General features: G+C 37.6%; 1 protein-coding gene across 3 annotated transcripts in view; it reads left to right on the forward strand.

Annotated features, from left to right (window-relative positions):
- The window catches only part of snrka (SNF related kinase a), a 77,978-nt gene continuing 53,669 nt past the window's right edge, over window positions 1-24,309 (forward strand). For all 3 annotated transcript variants that reach the window (XR_013818089.1, XR_013818090.1, XM_079837924.1), the window contains exons 1-2: window positions 1-229; window positions 12,034-12,750. Coding sequence is in view for 1 of the 3 variants with exons in the window: in XM_079837924.1 (XP_079694050.1) it covers window positions 12,162-12,750 (589 nt within the window). In the remaining 2 variants the exon portion in view is untranslated. The remainder of the gene's footprint in view (window positions 230-12,033; window positions 12,751-24,309) is intronic.

Below are 24,309 nucleotides of genomic sequence, written 5' to 3' on the forward strand. Positions count from 1 at the left end.
AGGGCGGAGAGCGAGAAGCGCTGAGAGTCGCACTTCCACCAGCAGCCTTTCACACACACTGATCAGCAGTACTAACCTCTCTCTCTCTCACACACACACACACATACACATACACACACACACACACTGGGCTGGACTCACACTCAGCCGGGCTTCACCCGTCTTCGGACCTACAGCCGCCGGGACATTTAGGAGTTTTAAGTGGTTTTAATGTTCACCAGAGCGAGCGGTAAGTCAAAGCTTTGTGTGATAGTGCGTTAGAATGCTAACACGGTTAGCCAGTTAGCATCTGTTTAAGACACAATAAACGTGCGTCAAACAACATCCATGAATCTGGATGTGATTTGACAGCTGCATGCATGCTCTATGGGGGCACATGATGCTAGATCGGCCTTGTTCCAGTTTATCTGATCATCACGGGCTGTGTTAGAAGCGTGTAGCCAGTTAGCTATTATTTATATCCTCTTCCTCTCCATGGATGTATGGAGCTCATAAGGAGCTTATGGGGCAGATCAGGCCTGGCATGCATGGGCATATCAGGTCTGCTTTCACATGATGTGTCCATGATCATCAGCAGACATGGGTGCTTCTCTCTCTTTGCACATGTGGTTTTGCTAGCATTGATGCTAGAATAATATTTAATAATGATGGACTTTAACTAGTCTGTTTTTTAAAGGATCGTATCAAGAAGATGGATGTGGTTTTGCATGCTTCTGATGTGAGTGTGTGGTCTGATGCTCTAAGTATTATAGATTGTATATCCATCTATTGTGATCACATTACTGATCCATTGCTGCTTGTCTATTTTTTTGTTGCAATTTTTCTTTTGTCTAATAGCTTTGTCAACATAAAACACGTACATGTACTGGTTTTCACAATGCTTTGGGCAACTTGAAGCTTTAAAGTCTTCCCTCAGAGTTTTAATTCTTCATCAGTCCTTTCATACTCATTGCATGTAAGAGTTCAGAAGATCAGGTTCAGTTCACTGCTGTACTCTGATCAATATGTCTCATATCACGCAGGAATGTGTAAGGTGTGGAACATGTTCCTTCAGCTTAGTGTACTGTAATCATGTTATGCAACCTGAAGGTAAAACTGGGCCTGTACCTGCTGGCCATATTATTATGTGTTGATTTGAAAGGGTTGTCTTATAAGTTGTGGTTAGAATGTGATGCTAATATGTAAGAAATAACCATAACTGAGGTTAAGAATGGCTCACGTACATGACTTAGACCGTAACCCTATAAAGCCTACTGTATCGTATTTGACATGCAAGGCCTCTAAATTATCAGCATGATCAGAACTGCTGAAAAACCTGTTTTACACAATCTACGTAATGCCTTCTGTCGTCTGATTGATAGTTCGTAAAAGGCCTATTCAGGTTGTGGCACACGTGTCTTTCGTCAGAATAACTTTTATATTGGAGGTAGATATTTTTTAAGAACATTGACTGAAGTAAACTAGATTTAATTGATTATACTAGGGGTGTAACAATATATTGCAACAAATAATCACAATAAAAATTGCAACAATATGTATCGTGGATAGTGACAATGTGTATTTTGTACAGTTCACCCAAAATAAAAAATTATAGTATGAGAAAAAAAAAAATCAAGTTCAGAGTTTTAGTGTCAGTGTCAGTACTACATTAAACTGCTATATATAATGCAATAATATAGTGGGGGAACATTTGTGGGTCTCTGATAATGCCAAATGTCTTATGTTGCCTGTAAAAAGTGGCCTACATTATTTTAAATACATCTAGTCAATGACAGAGTGTAAGCATATTCGGCTAAAACTAGATTAATTCTGCATTTTCAGCTTCAGAATCATGAATATTTTTATTCTGTTGGTGTTACCATTGTCCTGTGCTTTAGGTTACCAACACCAGGTACAAGCCTATTCATTTCCACCCCCCATTGTAATACCAAATTTAGAATTTTAATCAACAGTACATTTTTTTTGTTAACCTTTTTCCAATATTGTATCGTGATATGTAGCGAATCGTGACATGATCGAATCAACATCATTACACCCCTAGATTTTATATATATAAAGTATATGTTTTTAATGTATTAATTTAAAAAAAAAAATCCTACAATGTAAGTATCAAATGTTGTTGTTTTGTTTTTTTTGGAGGAATGTTTATTTATATCCCTCAATCATCATTGTATTGCATTGCATTATAAGTTTGGCCCCTCACAATAAAAACTATAGAGCTTTGATCATTAAAATTATTAAGCATTTCATTATCGTCTAAAGACATATTATGCATAGTGAGTGACAACTGATATCTATGCATTTTGTGTAAGCACTCTGCTGTACTATACAGTCTGCTATTTAAATTGCATATTTTTGCCTCTGAATAAAATTGAGCTGTTTTTTTCTCCTCAAGTATGATCTCCATATTCTCAATATATCATAATATATGGGACATAAAACTAAAAGCCTGATGTATCAAATATGATACAAACCATAAACCAGATTTTGTTTTAATAAACTTCCCTAAAAAAAAATATATTTATCTGACCACTATTTCATATGTCAGGCCTAACAGGGTTAACTCTGATCTCACCTGTGTAATGAGAGAGGCAATATTACACAACATTTACTGTACATTTCTGCCAATGGACAGTCATTCACCGACAGATTGTTGGCTGATATGCTTGTATATCAGGAATTCTCCAAAAAGGTGGAGCTGTTGCTGTGTAATTGTGAAAGGACTGTAAATGTATTCTGATTTTAGTGTTTCACATTGGAACATTCAAGGAAGGGGTTGACTGTTCGTCTGGGGTCATTTGAATCCATTACGACTGCATGGTAATTGGTAGCTGGCCAGTATTTGGCATTACAGCGGGATTTGATTTATTTAAGCTTTGCTGTAGGCTGTTCAATAGGCAAGCTGAAGTCTGAAATGCTATTTGTGGTAATCTCACACTTTTATTGTGTACAAAAGGACTTGGAGCATCTGGGCCGCCTTGTTTGGAAGAAGTCCAGATTTGATAAATACATACTAATATTATCCTTAGAAATTCTCACCACTTCAATCAATGTGGGTTTTGCTATCGATATCAGCTGTTTATGATGACAACATAATCACTAGTGCAGGGGGCAGAACAATGATCCAAATCCTTGAACAATTGCTCCTCTAACACCACAACAAGCTCTGTTTTATGAAAAGAGAAGGGCATTTCCTTTGGTTGAGGAGCAAAAGATGGTGTAGTGGCCTGCCCTGTAGTGTTCATTGTTAATGAACCAAGCTATTATACATGTACTATGAAACCACTATGTAAAATTAATGGATTTTGCAGACTAATTTATGGTGTTTGCTAAGGCAAATATGCTGCTGCATCTAATATTTATACATTTAGGAACTTTATTAAAGGTGTAGTTCACCAAAAAAAAAAAAATCTGTCATTATTTACTTTTGTCAAAAATATTGACGTTTCGATATGTATCGATTCTGAAATGGTTTCATTAAACCTTTTCTGCAGTATCAATACACTGATACCAGATGCACATTTTCACTGTCTCTTCTCGCCGATGGAGAAGTGACACACTTTTCTCACTCACTCGTCTCATTCACTCTGGTTGAATATTGCTTGTATTGCGCATAATTTTAATAGTTTCATACTCACACTAGTTCTATCTATATAAGTGGCGCTCATAAAGCCGCCTTTCAAACAGCTTAAGTCGCAAGTACCAAAATGAGTGACTTATTGCACTTAAAAGGTCAAATGCATACAAATTTATGTCAAAAAGTCAAGACGGGTGTTGGCGAGTATTCAGGTGATCACAATCAAGTTTTGGAATGTAAATAGTTGAGAAAGAAAACACATGTTGTGCAACAGTATATTGGATCAGTGCATAAGCTCTTAAAGGAACACGCCAACTTTTTGGGACTTTAGCTTATTCACCGTATCCCCCAGAGTTAGATAAGTCCATTCATACCCTTTTCATCTCTGTGCGTGCCATTATTCTGTCTGACACACTCACCGCTAGCCTAGCTTAGCACAAAGACTGGAGGTAAATGGCTCCAGCTAGCCTACTGCTCAATAAGTGACAAAAATAACGCCAACATTTTCCTATTTACATGTTGTGATGTGTATAGTTACATTGTGTACTAAGACCGACGAAAAATGAAAAGTTGTAATTTTCTAGACTGATATGGCTAGGAACTATACTCTCATTCCTGCGTAATGATCAAGGAACTTTGAGCCGTACCATGAGTGCAGCGGCGCAATGATATTATGCAGCACCTGATAATAGTCCCCAGAGCTCTCTGTGCAAGCAGATAAGCAGATTGTCACGTTGTGTAGCGGACCCTGTCCGAATGATGGCCAAACTTTACTGATGTTTCATGGAGTTTATTGAAACCATTTGATCTCCAAAAAATCATTGTAAGAGCTGAACAAACAAAGCAAAGAAGTGCGCATTAACACCTCGTACACAAACTCTCTCTCTTCATAGCATTATCATTAACATACAGTGAAATACACAAACATACTCATTACAGATTACAGTAAACAAGAACATACACACCTTATGCCTTTTCGGGGGGTGCTTAACAAACTGCAAACTTTAAATCTGTCTTAACCACTCCCATGAACCGCAAGCTCTCACTATCTTTCCGTAGACTACAACATCCGTCAAAATAAAAGTCCCTACTTATTAAGACAGATAATGCAGACCGTAAACCTATTTAAACACAGAAATGTCAAAAATGTACACAAAACGAAGATAAATCACAATGAAGTCTTTTACACGTTGGTTATGTTGATGGAAGTTAGCCTATTTTTCAGGTGCTGCATAATAACATTGCGCCGCTGCACTCATGGTACGGCAGTAAAATTCCTTGGTCATTACGCAGGAATGAGAGTATAGTTCCTAGTCATATCGGTCTAGAAAATCACAACTTTTAATTTTCCATCGGTCTTAGTACACAATGTAACTATACACATCACAACATGTAAATAGGAAAATGTTGGCGTTATTTTGACAATTATTGAGCAGTAGGCTAGCTGGAGCCATTTACCTCCATTCTTTGTGCTAAGCTAGGCTAGTGGTGGGTGCGTCAGACAGAGTTATGGCACGCACGGAGATGAGAATGGAATGTATGGGCTTATCTAACTCTAGGGGATATGGGGAATAAGATAAAGTCCCAAAAAGTCAGCGTGTTCCTGTAAAGTGATAGCGCCCTTACCGCCCTAATACTGAATAATTTAATAACTATAAGCATTAATCTGTATTTAAAATGAAGACTATCCAGTGTTATCCATTTAACATTTGATTACTTTAATTTCTGTAGTATTTCTTACCTGAATTTACTACTAGAACCACTTGCAAAACGTAAAGCCGTGTTTTTTCCCAATTGCATTTATTTGTGCTGTTGTTTTCAATTTGTTTATTTGTTCTTATTTTATTATTGACTTTTTACTTGTCTTTTTTTGTTGTAAATTTAGTTCAAAGATTCAAATAAAGCCTCCCTGTGCTGTGTAAGCTTTTGAAACAAAATTATCAAAAAATTATCAAAAAAATATAATAATACAAATATATAGGACTGTAGTCAACCAAAGAAAATCTTGGTCGACTGAAGTCCTGAAATTTTCAACTTAAAATGGACTAAAAATTAAATTAGGGGGAAAAAAAACTTTAAATTAATTAGCTGCACTCTGTGCGCAGTACTTGGTAGGTAGCCTTGTTGTCTGCCTAAATTAATTATAAATAAACATAACAAATTAGTAGACTAATTGCAGTATATTAAATCGTTTTTGACCTGATTATTTTGCACTGAAATGAGTCTGACACACAAGTCTGTCAGCTCTGACCGCGTTGCATCACGTGCATCTGCGCAATATCATAGTACTATATTTTCGGAAATCATAGGCTATGTTGTCAACTAGTGATATCATCAAAAGAACTTGTGAGGAATATGCAACATAATTTAGAAAATTGTTTTTGTCATATGTATTATAATAACTGACAGACACCATCATTTCAGCCACTCTGTGCAGCTCGAACATAGGAGCTCAGCTTCGCGGCTGAGACACGAATAGACTATTAACTTAAAGCTTTTACTCTTAAACACAAAAGGCACGTCCACTTTAATAAAAACAGGATTATTTATTAAACAAGCCAGATCAAAAGCAGAAACGAAATAAAGTGCATAACTGAAAAATAAAGCATAGGCTCAAAACTAATACAAACAGTGGGACCAGCGCATCGCTCATTAGGCTCCAAATAAAAAACATTGAAATATGGCAATTCTGATATGTTCAAATAGCCTACTCAAAACAGACGGGGCAACCTAACGCAGACAAGTTAGCTTACCGTTTTTAGGTGATATGACATGTTTGTCATCGAGCTGTGATATGCAAACTGTTGCTTGCAAAATTTGCATTCAACTTTTTTCCCATTTTCTATTTAAAAAAAATGCTGCCACACTGCCGATGTTAGATGGTAGAAGAGGACTGACTAGGAAAACGCTCTCACAATTAAATAAATAATATACATCAAAGTAGCCTACTTCAATCTCTCTCTCTTCTCCAGTGGGTTGGGCTAATCCAAAATAATTGAAAACAAAGGGGGGTGTTCTGAAGACAAACTGTTACCTGTGAAACAGGGGTGCTCTAAAAACACCCCCATTAGCAATGAGTGCTTTCCACCTGATGAAATGAACATGGCAAAACTGATTAAATAAACGCGGCAAAAAATCGACAAATCAGAATTTTGGTCGAGTCAGAACTCATTGACTAATCGACTGGGAGATTACAACCCCACAAATATATATGGCATATATCGAATTTCGATATTTTTCAAGGTACTGTATCAAAGTTCGAAATTCCAGTATCGTGACAACACTATTATTTACTCACCCGGATGTTGTTGCAAAACTTTGTCTTTCATTCTTCTGTAGAACATAAAATTATTATTTTATTTTAACACCAGCGCGACCTCTAACAATTTTTGTTCAAGCCAAACGAAACGGTGCCGGTAAACAGGAGAAACACTGTGTGCTACAGTCAGAAGGCTTTTCAATCTACAAATCACCATCATTTACCATGGATTTACTGTAGTAACACTAACTTCACCAGTATTATGTATTATTCAGAATATTTAAGTTTTACCGTATAAAAATTGGTTGTTACAATTTTTTACAGGTGTTAGTGTTTTTTTTTTTATGAACATAAAAATACATCTGCAACCCAGCTCAAGCTACTACTACAGTCAACTCTACTGCCAAATGTGCATTTCTAAGAAGCAAAACATGTCATATTATTAATATTGCAGTCTGCACTGCAAACTGTGCTGAAGATACTCTTTGTCATAGTCAGGCAACACAAACTTTTTTCAAGATTTGAAACAATATCACCTGTTAGATCATGCAGAAACTAAGAAATCCTTTTTTTTCTATTTAGATATAGATTTTGTTAAGGAAAACATTTATTTTATATTGACAATACACTGCCCGCGCAAAAAAAAAAAGTTAATGTTTGTATTTAAACAGGCAAATGCTTAAGAGTCTACGATTGGTTCATTGTTGCAGTGATTTTTATGTTTCTAGCATGTTATATGTTTGGCAACAGACACATCATGGCGATATTCCAGGATGACAATGTCAAGATTCACCAGGGTCACACTGTGAAAGAATGGTTGGGAGGGAGCATGAAGAATCATTTTCACACATGAATTGGCACTTCTGAGTCCAGACCTTAAATTCATTATAAGGCTTTGGGATGTGCTGGAGGAGGCTTGACAGAGTGCTTGACTCTTGCATTTCTATCAAGAGGTGCATCAATTTTTGGTCCAGATCTTGTATTGACAATGCAAGAGTCAAGTACTCTGTCAAGTCTCCTCCAGCACATCCCAAAGACTTTCTGTGAATTTAAGGTATGGACTCAGAGGTGCCAATTAATGTGTGAAAATGATTCTACATGCTCCCTCCCAACCATTCTTTTGCAGTTTGAGTCTGATAAATCTTGACATTGTCATCTTGGAATATGGCCATAATGTGTCTTCCTAAATGGTTGTTTAAGAAATGAAAAGCTACACTCTCTATCAATTAGGGTTGGAAGAACTGTTGCCAAACATATAACATGCTAGAAACATAATAATCACTGCAGTAATGATCCAATCATTGACTCTTAAGAATTTACCAAATTAAATCCAAACAGCGACTTTTTTTGTTCCGGGCAGTGTATTTTTGGCCATGTCCATCCTACCTAGATATCAGTGTTTACATCTGAACTATAAACTATCACAGGACTTCTATCTGTGATTATTAGGGCCCAAGCCCTGAAAGGGCGCAGAGCCCTATTGTTCCCCTAAAGATTATTCTTTTTTTTTTTTTTTTTTTTTTTTTTTTTTTTCCGACTTCTCTGGTATTTTTTTACATTGGACCACACATATTGATTTCAAATATATTCAAAATAATGTTTTCAGAGTGAAATAAAAAAAGCTTTCTCCCACCATTTAGATTTTATTTCTTTTTGTTGTTAAAATCTTGTGAATCTTGTTCAATGTGCAGAGTGCCTCTCTCTCAGTCCTTCCCCTCCCCCCTCACTCTCCGGCTCAGGTGTGTGTGTGTGTGTGTGTGTGTGTGTGTGTGTGTGTGTGTGTGTGTGTGTGTGTGTGTGTGTGTGTGTGTGTGTGTGTGTGTGTGTGTGTGTGTGTGTGTGTGTGTGTGTGTGTGTGTGTGTGTGTGTGTGTGTGTGTGTGTGTGTGTGTGTGTGTGTGTGTGTGTGTGTGTGTGTGTGTGTGTGTGTGTGTGTGTGTGTGTGTGTGTGTGTGTGTGTGTGTGTGTGTGTGTGTGTGTGTGTGTGTGTGTGTGTGTGTGTGTGTGTGTGTGTGTGTGTGTGTGTGTGTGTGTGTGTGTGGGAGGGTCTCTCTCTCACCCTGTGAGTTTGTGTGCCATTTTCTCTTGATGATGATAATTTACCCCTTTCATATCATAGACTATCACAAATAACTATCACTTTAGTGTGAATAAGTAAAAAAAGAACTATACAAATGCCTTGAATTAAACACTGGCCTTCTGGACTTACAAAATTTTGAGCAGGAAAAGATAACTTTTCACATATTTGAAAGTGATCTATTTTATCCTATGACATTAAAATTCATCTACATTTAAATTACATCATGGGTGTGGCTTGTGGTGATAGTGGCACCAGTTGCTGCGGTAAATGTGGCATATTCGAGCGATTCTAAAATATTCTCCTGTTTAAAGGTCCCATGGCATGGCATTTTTCTATTATTTTATAATGTTTCCTGAGGTTTACTTATATTGTTAGTATGATTTTTACATCATAAAATGTCATAATTTAGAAATAAAAGGCATTTTGTCTATACTGCTGTTTGCCCTGTGGCTGACTGCCCTGTTTCAAGAGGCGTGTCTGCTGTGAGACTTCAGTAAAAACGCCCACTGTTGTGATTGGCTGACATCTTTGCGTTTGAAATGAGCGGAGGGGGCGTGGTTTAACGAGGTCTACGAAGCACGAGCTGCTGCCAGAGAGACGGATGGACCTGAGTTCACTTCTCATCAGTTCTGTCAGCATGTCTCAGTTCAGGGTGAACTGTTGTAGTTACTAGAATATACTTCAGGTTATTAGTTTATTTCTAGTCGGAGGGACAGTCACTCATGTCAGAAAGTTAGTAACTTTAGTAAATTATGGATCAGCGCTGACTCGAGACGCGAACCGTTTAGAACGATTCAGTCCGATTTGGTGAACTGGTTCGGTTCACTAAAAAGAACCGATTCAAAAGAATGATTCGTTCTCGAACCAGACATCACGGAGACGGAGCGATTGCTAACATAGTTATTTATAGTAACTACTGAGTTGTGAGAGCGCTGTCTGTCAGCGCGAGTTTATTGTGTTTGTATCTGAGAGTTCTGAATAAACACGAGTCCCAGTCACGCCGAGTCCGTCTTCATCATTATTCTACCAACTTTGTAACACATGCAATGTACCATTACAGCAAGATGAACGAGTTAGTAAGTTTGATTAAAGCATTATTTCTAGATATGTTCCAATCATATGAAAAGCGTCAGTGACGCGCATTGAGTAACTTACACAGCGCAATCAAAGACACAACAGCAGTAATCGAATGTAATCCAGTTTATTGTGGGGAAAGCTGGCTAGCCTAGCCGGATACCCTCACGCTTACCCCCCTTCTGCTTAATCTCACGCCGCGTTTGGTGCCTCCGCTGTGGGCCAGATGCAGTACTGGGGGTCGGGGATGTTGAAGGCTGAGCTTCGGCGTGCGTGAGGTTTATCTCTAAAGATGTGGCTCTGCCAATGTTAAGCAGAAACTCCCGACTGTATGCACATTTAAGAACAGATAGACGCGACGAGGACGTACAAAAACACTGACTCACAAGATAGAAAACACGAAAACACCGTTCTGTCGGGAGAGAGAGAAGCCGCAATGTGTGCACGAATAATAAATAATTAGCTACACATAAGAAATCAATGATCACAGATCAGAAGGAACTGAAAAAAGACTTCTGTTTTCATTTGTACATCCAAACACTGAGAAACTGCCAGCATTCACTCGTTCACAACCCATGATCTCTCGAGCGTTTGCATGGGCGTGCCAGATTCTCTGGGCGGAGGAAAGGGAGGTAACCGTTCCTGCTTGGACGTCAAACCAGGAGACTTCAGGATTGGCTAGTCTGGCCTGTCATTTTCTCAAAGGCAGAGAAAGACAGCCAGAACTCGGTTTTACACCGATCAACATTTTTATCCACTTGGGGACAATATTCAGGCTAGGGGAACTCATATTAATGTTGAAATACCTCATAAAATGAAAATTTCATGCCATGGGACCTTTAAATGCTTATTGCCTGCCGTGCACAGTTAAGCTGATGCCACCGGGGTGGCGGTGCCACCGGCTTGGGCCCGTCATCGCTGTTCGCAGCTTTAATTTGTTTTATTTATCTCAAATGATGACTTTGCTTAATCGACCATCGATCCGTTTGATCAATTAAACGATTATCGACAATTAATCGGGTGTCAATTAATTGTTAGTATCAAGTTTTGCACAGGCAATCACCACTCAAATTTCTTTCAGAAAATGTAAAATATAGTGCTAAATAATAATCTTGTTACTTTCATGTATGTTTTTTAGCACCCTCCATTAATTTCTTCCTGATGAGTGACATGATTTTTGGAGATAAGGTGAATATATAGGATGCTGTGAACATGTGAAAGTCATGGCTGCTCTCTCATGGCAGTCATCTCCGGCACTGGCCTGAGGTTAATGCCACTAAAATTGAATCAGCCCTTTTAGGAGGCAGCCTCTCTTCTGGAGCACCAGCTTACTTGCCAGACATGTGGCTTTTATTTTTTCACTAACGAGAGGAAATCAATACAAATCTATGATGGTCCATGTTGAAGGCCTGTGGCAGTGGAACCACTCTGTTCCTTGGCATGATGGGATTACTCCGTTTCAGTGAAATCTGCTGTTGGACTATATATACATGTGAATTCTTTATTTTTTTAAACTAGAATAGCCTAAAGAGTTAAAATCGACTCTTAAACCCAAGTTAAAATCGTTTATTATATGGCTCTTTGAAATGCTTGATTCTGATTGGACAAACTGAATATTTGACATTTATACAGTTTAACAAGCATGATTAGTAGACTGTACATTTACTTTAGTTTTTTTTTTTTTGCCCTCTCTTGTAAAGTGCCTTGAGCAGCTACCTTTAACCGTCTACATATTAAAAAGGTCTATATAAAACTAAAGATATTTTTAGATGTCTATTTATAAAAAATAAAAAAAATCTGTTCACCACAGTATTTATAGATGGAAAAACTGTGGTAAAACCTTCAGCAAATTTGGTTACCCATGGGCTAAAATTGGTTAATGTAATGGCCCTCGGAAAGTCATTGGCCCCTATAGAGCTTTAAGGTCTTCAATGTGACATCAACATGCAAGATTACAAACATTATAAAATGATAATTTTGACTGTTATCAATTTATGACTGTTCTTATGACTAATTTTTGTACTGGTATATCTCTGATTAACAGGAACCTACCATCATGGGATTGCCGTTACCAGCCAATGTGCTAAAGTGAGCTGGATTTTTCCTCCGGTTTAAGCCCCGCCCCTCTCCCAGGGGCCACACCCCCTCCATCCCACCGGAGGACCAGCAATCATGGCGGGAATCAAGCGCGGGTACGACGGAAAGATCGCTGGACTGTATGACCTGGACAAGACGCTCGGCCGCGGCCATTTCGCCGTGGTCAAACTGGCGCGTCACGTCTTCACCGGCGAAAAAGTGGCAGTCAAGGTAATCGACAAGACCAAGCTTGACACGGTCGCGACTGGTCACCTCTTCCAGGAGGTCCGCTGTATGAAACTAGTCCAGCACCCCAACATCGTTCGGCTCTATGAGGTCATCGACACACAGACCAAGCTCTACCTGATCTTGGAGCTCGGCGATGGCGGTGACATGTTTGATTACATCATGAAGCACGAGGAGGGATTGAATGAGGAGCTGGCAAAGAAATATTTTGCCCAGATAGTGCACGCCATCTCGTACTGTCACCGGTTGCATGTGGTTCACCGTGACCTGAAGCCAGAGAATGTGGTGTTCTTTGAGAAACAGGGCCTGGTCAAGCTCACCGACTTTGGCTTCAGTAATAAGTTTCAGCCGGGAAAGAAGCTGACCACCAGCTGTGGCTCGCTGGCTTATTCTGCCCCTGAGATCTTGCTGGGAGATGAGTATGATGCGCCTGCTGTGGGTAAGTGCCTGTTTAACTCAGCTCAATAATTCACAATCCAAAGTACAAAACAAAGATTCAGTTTGCCATGGGCATTTATTCAAGCACTGTTTATTTCCTCAATATTATTTTAGTGTCTCGAAAAACAGTGATTTTTATAATGTGTAGAGTTGATGTTCGGCACAACATTTTTGGATGGTTGAGAGAGCTTTCTTTACCCCCGTACTAAATTTAACTGTAATCAGGCCCATTATCATTAACTAAAACTTTTATAGCTTGTTGCCAAAGCAAAATTACTCATTTTCGTTTAAGTGAAAATATGTGAAAATCAGGTTGTCAGAGAAAACCTAGGCAGCTGACTTGTTGCCTCGCTGCCTTATCAGACAATGACTTGTAAGGCAGCGTTTGTCCATTAAGCACCTCACAAAACTGATTTCGGACAGACTTCTAAGGCAGTGTAACCGTTTAACCCCTAGAGGACTGCACAGTTTTGGGGCCCTTTAGAAGTTTTGACATGCTCTGACATTTGTGCTTTTTTCAGTTGCTTATGAACATATTAATTAGTGTCATTACACTGTATTCAGCACAAACTGGGCTACCATAATAACTGAGCAACATGTATGTACTTGCTTATATTTTTGAGAGAATAACGTAAAAAAAAGTGTCCACAAGACTTTTGACTAATGGGCGTTGTTGCTTCAATCTTTTGCTTCAAACTGATGTGAGAATTATTGTGCCTGCTCATTCACATAAAAAAAATACATTGATGTAAATTTTGTAAGACACTTTTACTTTACAACGCCCGTATGCGAAGGGGTGTGACTGATCATGAATAATGCTGTGATTTACACCTGAGAGACGACAAAGGAACACATAATGAGCCGCATAATGAATGAGCCTTTAAGTCAGGTATGTGACTGAGAGGGGAAGTCTTTACAAAATTTACAAAATAAATACATTTTGTTGTAGTTTATTTAGAATATAGTTAACAATATAAAGTGAGAGCCAAAGGCACATTACAAAGGCCTATTATATTTGAAATTATCAAAAGATTTGACATTACTATTTTTAATGTTTTTGAAAGAAATCTCATGCAAAAAAAAAAACCAAAACACCAATAATATCTTTACAGTAACAACATTGAACACAATTCAGTATTCAGTAAATACAAATGACTAGGGATGCACCGATATGAACATTTTGGCCGATACCGATAACCGATAATTCTTAATATTTGAAAGCCGATAACCAATATATTGGCCGATAAATCTAAATACAAATTTTAATAAACTCTGAGAGCCTGATTACAAAAACAAAAGGCTCACCATTAAAAGCCATGTCCCAAACACTTCAACATAAATCAAACCCATACACTACAGTAGCCTATTTCAAATTAATTTTACACTCCTATGGCCAAATTTTTTTTTTGAACACTTTACAATAAGGTTTAATTTTTGTTAGTATTAGTTAACCAACAATGAATGAACAATACTTCAACAGGATTTATTAATTTTAGTTCATGTTAATCTCAACATATTCAGACCCAAAGTTGTGTCTTTTAACATTAGGTATGAACTGTGAATGGACTGTTACAAAACACAAACATTTTATTACTAAAAGAAACAAAGGTTATTGCTCTCTGTTTGTTCATGATAGTTAATGCATTAATAAAATGAGACCTTATTTGTAAAATGTTACCAAAAATTATATTGTCTAAAAAATAAAAATAATATACCTAAATCATGCAAACAAGTAATTGAACAGCATTACTTAGGCTGCATAATAAAGAATCAGAATGCAAGTGCATGAAATAACCTCCGCACAGACGATAAAGAAATGGTTTTAATCAAACCATATTGTTGATGGAAATGATACGAGAACAATAAAAGTGCTAATTATAAAAAATAATGCTTCTGTGTTTTTGAAAAAAAAAAATATGTTTAATATTACAGTAATAGTAAACATCTGTAATATTAGTCTAGTCTATTAGGAATAATGTTGCTGTTTGAGAGCGCGCTGAAGCTGGAGAGAATGAACGAACAACCATAAACTGAAGCGCTTAGAAGTTTAATTAACAACTAAACGCATCATATATGAGAACAATCAGATATTTATACAAAATAAATATAATATTACAACTTATATTAGCACAAAATCACGCATAGGTGAAGGGGTATAACTCCTGTGGATGCTCTTCCCCTGTTTGAGAGCGTGCTGAAACTGAAGATGATCACCGGTACAGTGAAGCACTGCGGGTTATTGACTTAACGAAACACATCCTATATGACTTTAATCAGATGTTTATACTTCAAAAACTTAATATTACGACTTACATATGCTTAAAATGACGCGAATGCACAAGCGAACTTGACTGTGCTGGTCAGAATGCGTTGTTGACGCTTCCACAACAGCGCGCTGAAAAACAACTAAACCCAGAGAATTCACTACGTTTTATAACAGAAATATTCTCATTGCAGTGTTATGTATAGGACAGTCCCAGTAGTTATTAATGCTGTGCATTTCTGTTTGAAATGCGCGCGCCGGTACAATGAAGTGCTTTACTGCATCGTTAATTAACTCAACCAAACGCATCCTATATGGGATTATATACACAAAATAATAAATATAATATTACAACTTACAATGGCACAAAAGGCTGTGAATGCACAAGCAAACTTGACTGTGCTCGTCATGAAGGTGTAACTCCGTGGGCGCGCGCTGAAGCTAAAGACCGGTACAATGAAGTGCTTTACTGCATCGTTTATTAACTCAACCAAACGCATCCTATATGATATTACATACACAGAATAATAATAAATATAATATTACAACTTACAATGGCACAAAAGGCTGTGAATGCACAAGCGAACTTGACTGTGCTCGTCATGAAGGTGTAACTCTGTGGGCGCGCTCTTCCCTCAACAAACGCGCTGAAACACAACGCTCTTTTACAGCCTATTCTATTCTCATTATCATTTTATGTAGATTATAGAAGACTTGCGCTGCATATGTTGCACATAACTGTATTTTCCTTTTCGAAGTGATTCCAAACATATTTAGAGCAATTCAAACCCATCATGGTGGACAGCGCCGTCTCAGCTGAAGGAAATAATACATTATCTATCGGCTTGACTATATCGGTCAAATTTTCTTATTGGACCGATAACGATAACATCAAAAATAATCATTTATCGGCCGATAACGATATGTTGCCGATATATCGTGCATCCCTACAAATGACTGAATAATTGGTAATGATGAATGTTTTAAGTAAAAGATTTGGGTTTTTAAACAATGCTATTATGATTTCATAGAGTATAGGGTGAATTCAGGTTGATTGGGACACTTTTTCCCCAGTCATTCCAATGGCAAAAATTTTCGAAATCATTTGATTTTGTAAACTATCCGATACACACAATACTCAAATATTTGCTTCTTTATTATTAAATCCAGCCAATTGGCTGATGAAACATTGATTACAATTAAGATACAAATTATACAAAACGAAATTCACTTTAAAGGAAGGCTTTCTAAAAACTTAATGAAGTGGTTAAAATCATGTCTGACATACTCCATGTCTCCCAACATTTGTGTACAAAAGCTTTATTGATGTGACTCTAGGCTATTTAACAGTAAACACTTTATCATCTGTCCAAAACGGCCCAAAGAAATCTTGTCTAAACAGTCTTATGTCTATGACAATTTATGTTGCAGCAGAATTCACATTTAAACCGTCTTTTCCGTTTAATATTCACAGACACTAAATTAAATAACTTGCCTCACAATCCTCGTTGCTCTTAAAAATAAACGGCTTATTTCAGGATTATTCCTCACTGAGTCTCAAATGATGTAAACTAGCCTACATGAATCTCTCTAAGGTTGATGTGTTTATTCGAGTTGACGTGGGCGGGGACACTCATGGATCGCGTCAGAATTTAACTTTCAAAAGAACTTGCGCTCCGTGGGCATGGCTGCATTAGTGGATAATGACTGATATCTCTCTCTTTTCAAACCAATTACATAAACAGGAATATTTGCTTTCGATTTGATTTACACAATTTAAATCCTGACATTTCAATGTTTTTTTTAGACATATGTCTCATGTTTGTGTGACAAGTATTCACTAAGTTACAGTTAGTAACTTCATGGAGATAGAGGCTGCAGATCGCGCATCATGTTTGTTTTCTTTATTTTGCAAAAAGCACAACATTTTAATTTTATTTTGTGTGTACACAAATAAAAGTAGAAACTCAACAGATTGTAATGATGTATAACACTTGCCTGAACGACAGAGTATTTTGAGTCTCTTTCACACTGATAAGAAAAAGAACGAGGTGAGGTCGCCGGCGACTTTGACAACCTCAGAAGGTTAATGATCCACAGCAAAATAGACAGAGCTTTGGTGAGAACTAAACAACAAATATTGAAATACTACATTAGTAATTTCTCGTTAGAAATGAAATGTTGGTCAAAAACATACATTTACACACAAACTGACCAGCAAACGCAACTTTCAGATGCCATCTTTTTTTTCTAGCTCAACTGTCACTGAATGGAACGCACAGGATTGTGGGATATCAAAGGCTGCAAAGGATACATTTATGCTACCTTCAAAATTCGATCAGAAGAAGGTATCTCAGGAGACAGGAAGTGAAGCTAACATTAGATTCCTACCTTGAAATCTGTCCTATTTTCCAGGTTTCGGATGCAGCAAAAGTTTGACTTGACTTTTACTCGATCTCACTGAGGTCACATGGTCTAATCTCTTTTCCATCACACTGTGAAAAAGCGCCAGCTTTCACATGACTTTCATCAAGCGCCACCTACTTTCAGAGAGTAAATTAGCTTTTTCAATCAGACTGTCCGCTGTATGCGAAAGTCAGCCCAAATTTCCATCCCGAACATTCGTGTTGGTGTGAACAGGCTTGTACAATTAGCAGAGCTGATTTTTCAGCATTGGTTCCTGTTTACAGGTGAGCTCTAAACCGACAAATGGCATGAAAATAGTGTTTCTAACATGCATGCATTTGCAATATGATAAACTGTACCAGTGTGAGCAGGACTGATCAGCATCATTTTTTATTAATTTTATTATCTGTCGCTGTAAGGCATCTCCATACTGCTGTCAAAAACATGGCTTAACCTCTTCATTATAAAACATGTCAGAACAACCTCCCTTAACCCTAGATACTCCAGATGTGGTTCTTCTCGTCAGTTATGAAGAGAAACTGTCATTTGAGCTTCAAGTTCTGGATTATTAGGCCATGGATTCCTGAAGTGCGTTGGCGGAATCCTTTCATCATTGTCCTTTTGGCTCCTTGAGATAATGAACAAGAGCATGCAAGTTGATGCAGGTTGAGGCCTAACCTTTCCAAAGAGGTGGGAGAGGCGTTAAGCATGTCTGGGCATGCAAAACTCCAATCTATCACTGGCCAGTACAGGGAGGCAAAGGAGAGAGTCCTTTTTGAGTACACAAAAACATCTCATGCCTTTTTTGCACTTGTTATGAAATATTCAAATCAGATAATGCCTTATTTAATGTAGCAAATTTCAAAATGAATCAATTTTACTACTTTGGGTTACACTTTATTTTAAGGAATCCCTGTTACAGTGTAATTATACATTTAAGTAATGAGTAATATCAATTAACTACTAATTAATGTACTTACTATAGGGTTAGGAAGAGGGTTACTTACATGTAATTATGCATACTTTATAGTTTTTACTATATGCAACATGTGTAAAAAGGACACTGTAAAATAGTGTTACCAAATGTTGTGTTGTCGAGGCGCCTAATTTCACATGTAGCTTTTAAAACAATAGTTTTTGTTTTATTTTTAATTTATTTTTGACTTTGTTAAATTGTAGGCCATTTAGAGACATTTGTTGGTTAATAACATGAAAGAAAACCTGAAAAAATATATAAGTATCGGCATATAGACACAATTATAATTGTTGTATCTTTAATAATAAACCTAATATCCATAGAAAGAGGTGTGTTAGTGCTAAAAAGCTTTAATTTAAACATTCAGTGTTATTCCAGTGCAGATAGCACATGGTTAAGCTCTGTACACATTTCTACAGTAACTGTCACAACACTGCAATCATAGAGACATCGTCTTTGGTTAATTGTATTTCCTGCCCTTATACAGGCAGGTGGTGGGACAGTTAATCCGCTCTTTGTTTGAGCTGAGCTTCCCAGCCGGAGTCCTGATTAAACACTCTTTATTGACACTGTCAGTGTGATCAAATAGACATCGTGCTCTGATGCCGGTGGGTTCCCTGCTGAGGTGATTTCTGGTTTTGCTTCCTAATCAATAATAATTTGTCTAGTGTTTGGCTGGGAAACCTGTTTAATACCTCATTGTGCTCCTGGAAAGATGCACCTCTGTGAAACAGAGACAGATCCTGGAGCAGGGTATATTGAGTAGGGCTGGGTATCGGTAAAACTTTTCCGATACTGATACCTTGACTTCGATACCGGTTCCTGGACGATACTTTTTTCGATACCAAATTTATTTTTCTTGTTTTAAAAAGATTACATTACCTCAAAAAACAAAAACAAAAAACCTTTGGTTTTATTTTTTCAGTTTGTTGACAGAATCAAAGACCCATAGGGTACTGGGGGGCTGTATATGCCTCACGCTCAAGCCCACACATAAAGCTTGCCACAAAGCACTGGAAAAAGTAGCCTAATGTTTATAAATGTAAAAATGGCAAGGATACATGCATTTTAATTGTTTGTTAATAAACTAGTGTTTTCTGAGTCCGTATTGGCTGCAAAGATAAAGTTGACAATGCTGACTCATCATCTCCCCAGTATTGAACGCTTGCGCCTATAGAGGGAACTGCACCTTTCATTTGGATTGCATAATAAAAGTATTTGTTTTCAAGTGTTTGTTTAAACATGGACATTTCAATAGGCATATTTCTCATGTCTGTGAGGAAAGTATATGCTGAGTTTCGGTTCATTTATGTGACACGCTGCAGTTCTTCTTGCAGTCGAATACGGAGAAACTTTCTGCTCTTTAGTTTATTCCGTGCTCTGTCAAGTGCTTCAGATTTGTCATGTTGTCTTAAGTTAGTAGCATTGATCTTGTCGTGAATATTTCATTGCGTGCTATTAGCATCGAGCCTGGTGAAATGTAGCCACAATTTTTGACATCTATGTGGGTTTGGACTGCAACGCATCACGGCTCAGACAAGGTTTTGTTCTGTCCTTGTGCTGCGGCACGGCTGGTATAAACAGAAGCATTGACTAGAGTGAACGCGATCAGCTCCGGTGGCCGCGTCAGAGCCATAATGTGCCGCAGACGAGGTAACACACTACAGCCTCATGTGCGAGCCACGTCCCTGGGCGTAACCGCTGTAAACTCATGTTTTTTTCCCCCACAGCCAATCATGCTGCATGCTTATTGGCTCACTAACGTTGACAAGATTAACTTGATTATACTCGATAGTATCTAGGCAATTCAGTCGGTACCTAAAAAGTACCGAATTCGATACCCAGCCCTAATACTTAGACCCCAACTTACAGGCCCTACACTAAATATTTTTGTTCATTTCTTGTACAGCTTATACTATGGCCACATTCACACAGCAGCAGAATACGGTTGTCGTCCTGTATTTGAGTCCTTAATAACTTACTTTCAGTTATTCGCGGCAGTGACAACCGCATTCTATAAACAAACTCGCATCAGTACATTTTCAGGTGCATTATCTGAAAATCTGTGCTGTGTGAATGGAACCGGACTGGAAAACGAGAGAGCCACTCTGCGACAGTGTTTTAGTGTGTGGTTTTGCGTAACTCACAGTGACGGAGTTATGAGCTGTGTGTCATCTGAAGGTTTTAGATCAGTGGTGTCCAAACACTTTCCTGCTGAGTTTAGCTCCAACTTTCTTCAAACACCTGCCTGGAAGTGTTCTAGTATTTAAGATCTTGATTATTTATATAAGATCTTGATTAGCTCTGTTCAGGTGTGTGTTATTGGGGTTGGAGCTGAATTCTGCAGAACAATGGCTCTCCAGGAGCTGTATTGGACACCCCTTTTTAGATCTAGTCACTATTCTCCACCTGAGCTGTTCCCATTAGTTTTGTGTTCTATGTGCGCCTTAAATGCTCCACTCTCCATCCAGATATAAATCTGCTGTTGGTTAATGAAGATTTGATGGATGGATTTCCGGCTTGATTGGACTCTTGTCATATCAAAAGTAAAAATACTTTTTAGTATTTATAACAAGATCCCTTGTAATTTCTGTCTGAGATGGCAGAAACATAGGAAATAAGCTTTAAAACAAATAATAAGAACAAAAAAATATAGAAAATCAACCTCATGGGACAAGCAAATGGACATTATGTGTGATGTTCTTCTTTAATTCAAGTTGAAATCCTCGAATTGGTGTACCAGCATTGACAAAGTACTTATTGCCTGCAAATATGACCATTCGGTGTTGAATTGCTCATTGTAAAATCACTTTTAAAAGCAGAAGTATGGAACATACCCAGTTTTAATGGATGCAGAGCTCTTTGCAGTAATGGAAACACATGCCAAGTTGTCCAAAGTCCCTTGGTCCCTTGGTCCATCTTCATAAAATCATTTTCAGTGTTTATTTGGAGACTCTAGAAATGGGCCCAACTTAACATATTTTCTGTTAGAACTTAATATTGTATAGATATGCTTTATAATTTTGAGACTGTAAACAAGTCTAAACATAAATCGTAGCAGCTCCGTCTGTAATCTTGGTATATAACTTTAATTGTTCATGGATAGATATTTATTGGAAAACTTTTTACACTCCTCCTGTATCTCTCTCTCTCTCATTTGTCCTTGAATCAGTCTGTGGGTAGTTAGTTTGACCATGCTCGACTGAGCGTGATACTGATGCATCCCTAATTTATTTATTACATTTTTACCTTTAGCAATGATGTTTTCAAGACATCTACAGTAATACAAATGAATGAACTCTTAAACTAAAGAGAAGAACCGGCTTGTGGAAGCTTTCATCATTTGAAACAATGGCAACTCTAAAAAGGAATTTGACTTTTCTCTTCAGTAAAATGATTGATAGTGTAATGCTTATCTGATTAAAAAGACACTCATAAAAATAAAGGTTTCGAAAGGGAGTTTTCAAAGCTATGCCATTGAAGTATCATTCTGGGATTCCTAAAGAACCGTTCTTAAATTAACCTTTTTTCTTCATGGTGTAAAGAACCCTTTTCCCCTATAAAGAACCTTTTGTGCAGTGCAAAAGTTCCATGTATGTTAAAGGTGTTTCATGGAACTATAGATGCCAATTAAGAACTTTTATTTTTAAGACTGTAGGATGACATGTTTGTTGTCATTGGTTTCCTCCACTTCTCAATTCTTAACTCGCAGTCAAGCCAAAGTTAACTTAAGCTGCGTTTCCACAGCAGGAACTTTCCCCAGGAACTAGGTAGGGATTCACCGAATATTCGGCAACCAAAATTATTCGTCCGAATAAGTGAAACGACCGAATAAATTTTACCGAACAATGAGGTTTTTGAGGGCGCGATCAAATATAGCAACCAAATATTGGCAAATGCTCCAGTGCATATTTGTGTCTGTAGAACGTCAAATGTATCCATTTACAACGTGTTTCTGCAGCGGTGACATAGTTGTTGATCTCTTGTACGCAATGGCCAATATTGTTTAAGTTAGTAATAGTCCACTCCACTCCACTCGCTCCACTCCACTCGAGTTTTTGTTCAGTGCTGTTATACAGACTTGCAAAACGTCTCATGAACAAACAAACTAAATTTGATTATGATTTGATTATGATACCTATAGGCATAATAGGCCTCAGATAAGATGGCCAAAAAAAAAAAAAAGAAAAAAAAAAAAGTGTATATACAATATTTGTTATATTGTGCTTTGTTTCTATAATGTCTGCTGGAATGCTAAAAATATTCTGTGTTAATGTTTTTTTTTTTTTTACAAAATCTAAAAATATTTATTTGTAATTTATTTTAAACGCAAGATAAAATAGTAAAAAAGCACACTTATGCAATGGTGAAAAAAATTGGCTAAATAAATGGTAAAAAAAATTGAAAAACCACGTTCAGTATTCGGCTTCGGCCAAGTGTTTTATTATTATTCGGCTTCGGCGAGTTCCTGGGACAAATTGTTACAGTAATTTCGGTGGAAATGGGGCTTTAATCTTTTGTTAAGGAAATCAATTTAATTTATTTTTTTTTTTGTTAAAATGCAATGATTTTACATTCTTTTAAGTCTAATTTGGTTGACGTTAAGATTAGAGTGTAATATTTGTCTAGCACTCTCTGTGTTTAGCCAGTTTTTAAATCAGCAGCCTCAGGCACAGACTATATGATTATTAGACTAGCATGCATTTATTTTTATATTATTTTATGTAATGACAGGGATTTCATACAGGACACAGGATGACATACCTTCCCTTGACAAAGGAATCAGAGCTTCTCTCTTACATACTGGCACTTACTGAGATTACAAAAGTAAAAAGCACCGCATGGAAAATTGTGTCCCTAGATGTTGTTAATTATTAAATACATGTCCTCATCATGTGATGGCAAACTAGAAGCTTCTTTGCATCAACATTATGTCCTTGTAATTTTAAATATTTATTATTTTTTGCAACACTCAAGTTTTCCATGTTTTTCTTAGGCTCTGGAGTGTTGATGTTTGTTCGATTTTTTTGTATGATAATCTAAACACCGGAAGCACAAGCTGAATTCCAGGACTATGAACACTGATGTCTGATTTTGGTTGGTTTAATGGCACAAAAACAGTAGAGTTCGTAAGGCTTTTGGTTTGTTGTTAACATAACTTTCCGCCTTAAAATGAAGATTTATCAATAGGACTAAACTGCAAATTCCTGCAAAAAAAAAATGGTGCATCAGCATTTGTTCACCTTGTCCAGCCAGATAAGGAAAATATCTCCATTTTGCACTTTCAGAAAGTCACATCTGAACACTTTTGCAATGGCCCAGTGTATGTGTAGCCGCATCAATCTAGAACACTGTCAATTTAGTCATCTGAAACCATCACCAAAGGCAAGTGTGTATACACTGTGACACACACACACACACACACACACACACACACACACACACACACACACACACACACACACACACACACACACACACACACACACACACACACACACACACACACACACACACACACACACACACACACACACACACACACACACACACACACACACACACACACACACACACAAACACTGGTGGCTGAAGTGCAGCTAGTGTGTGAATGTTCTCAGCTTTCTTCCACACTTCCAGCAGAGTCCCTCAGCTCAAGTCGACAGCTCAGGTTCACCTCCTAGAGCGTCTCACGCCTGCTATAAATGACTTTATCTGAAGTTAACTTTCATCAGAGCATCATAAAATGGCACGTATACACTATAGTTATTGCATTATGTGTTAATGCTTTCAGGGTTCAATGCTAGGGCTGGGCTGTATGACCGTAAAAGAGTAGTCAATTTGAGGAGTATTCCTCAAATGGCTCCGGGCCATACGCAGTCCTTATTGTCGAACCCTGCAGTTTATAGGCGCAA

This window comes from Gobio gobio (genome assembly GCF_949357685.1).
Source record: "Gobio gobio genome assembly, chromosome: 15".
Taxonomy (NCBI): domain Eukaryota; kingdom Metazoa; phylum Chordata; class Actinopteri; order Cypriniformes; family Gobionidae; genus Gobio; species Gobio gobio.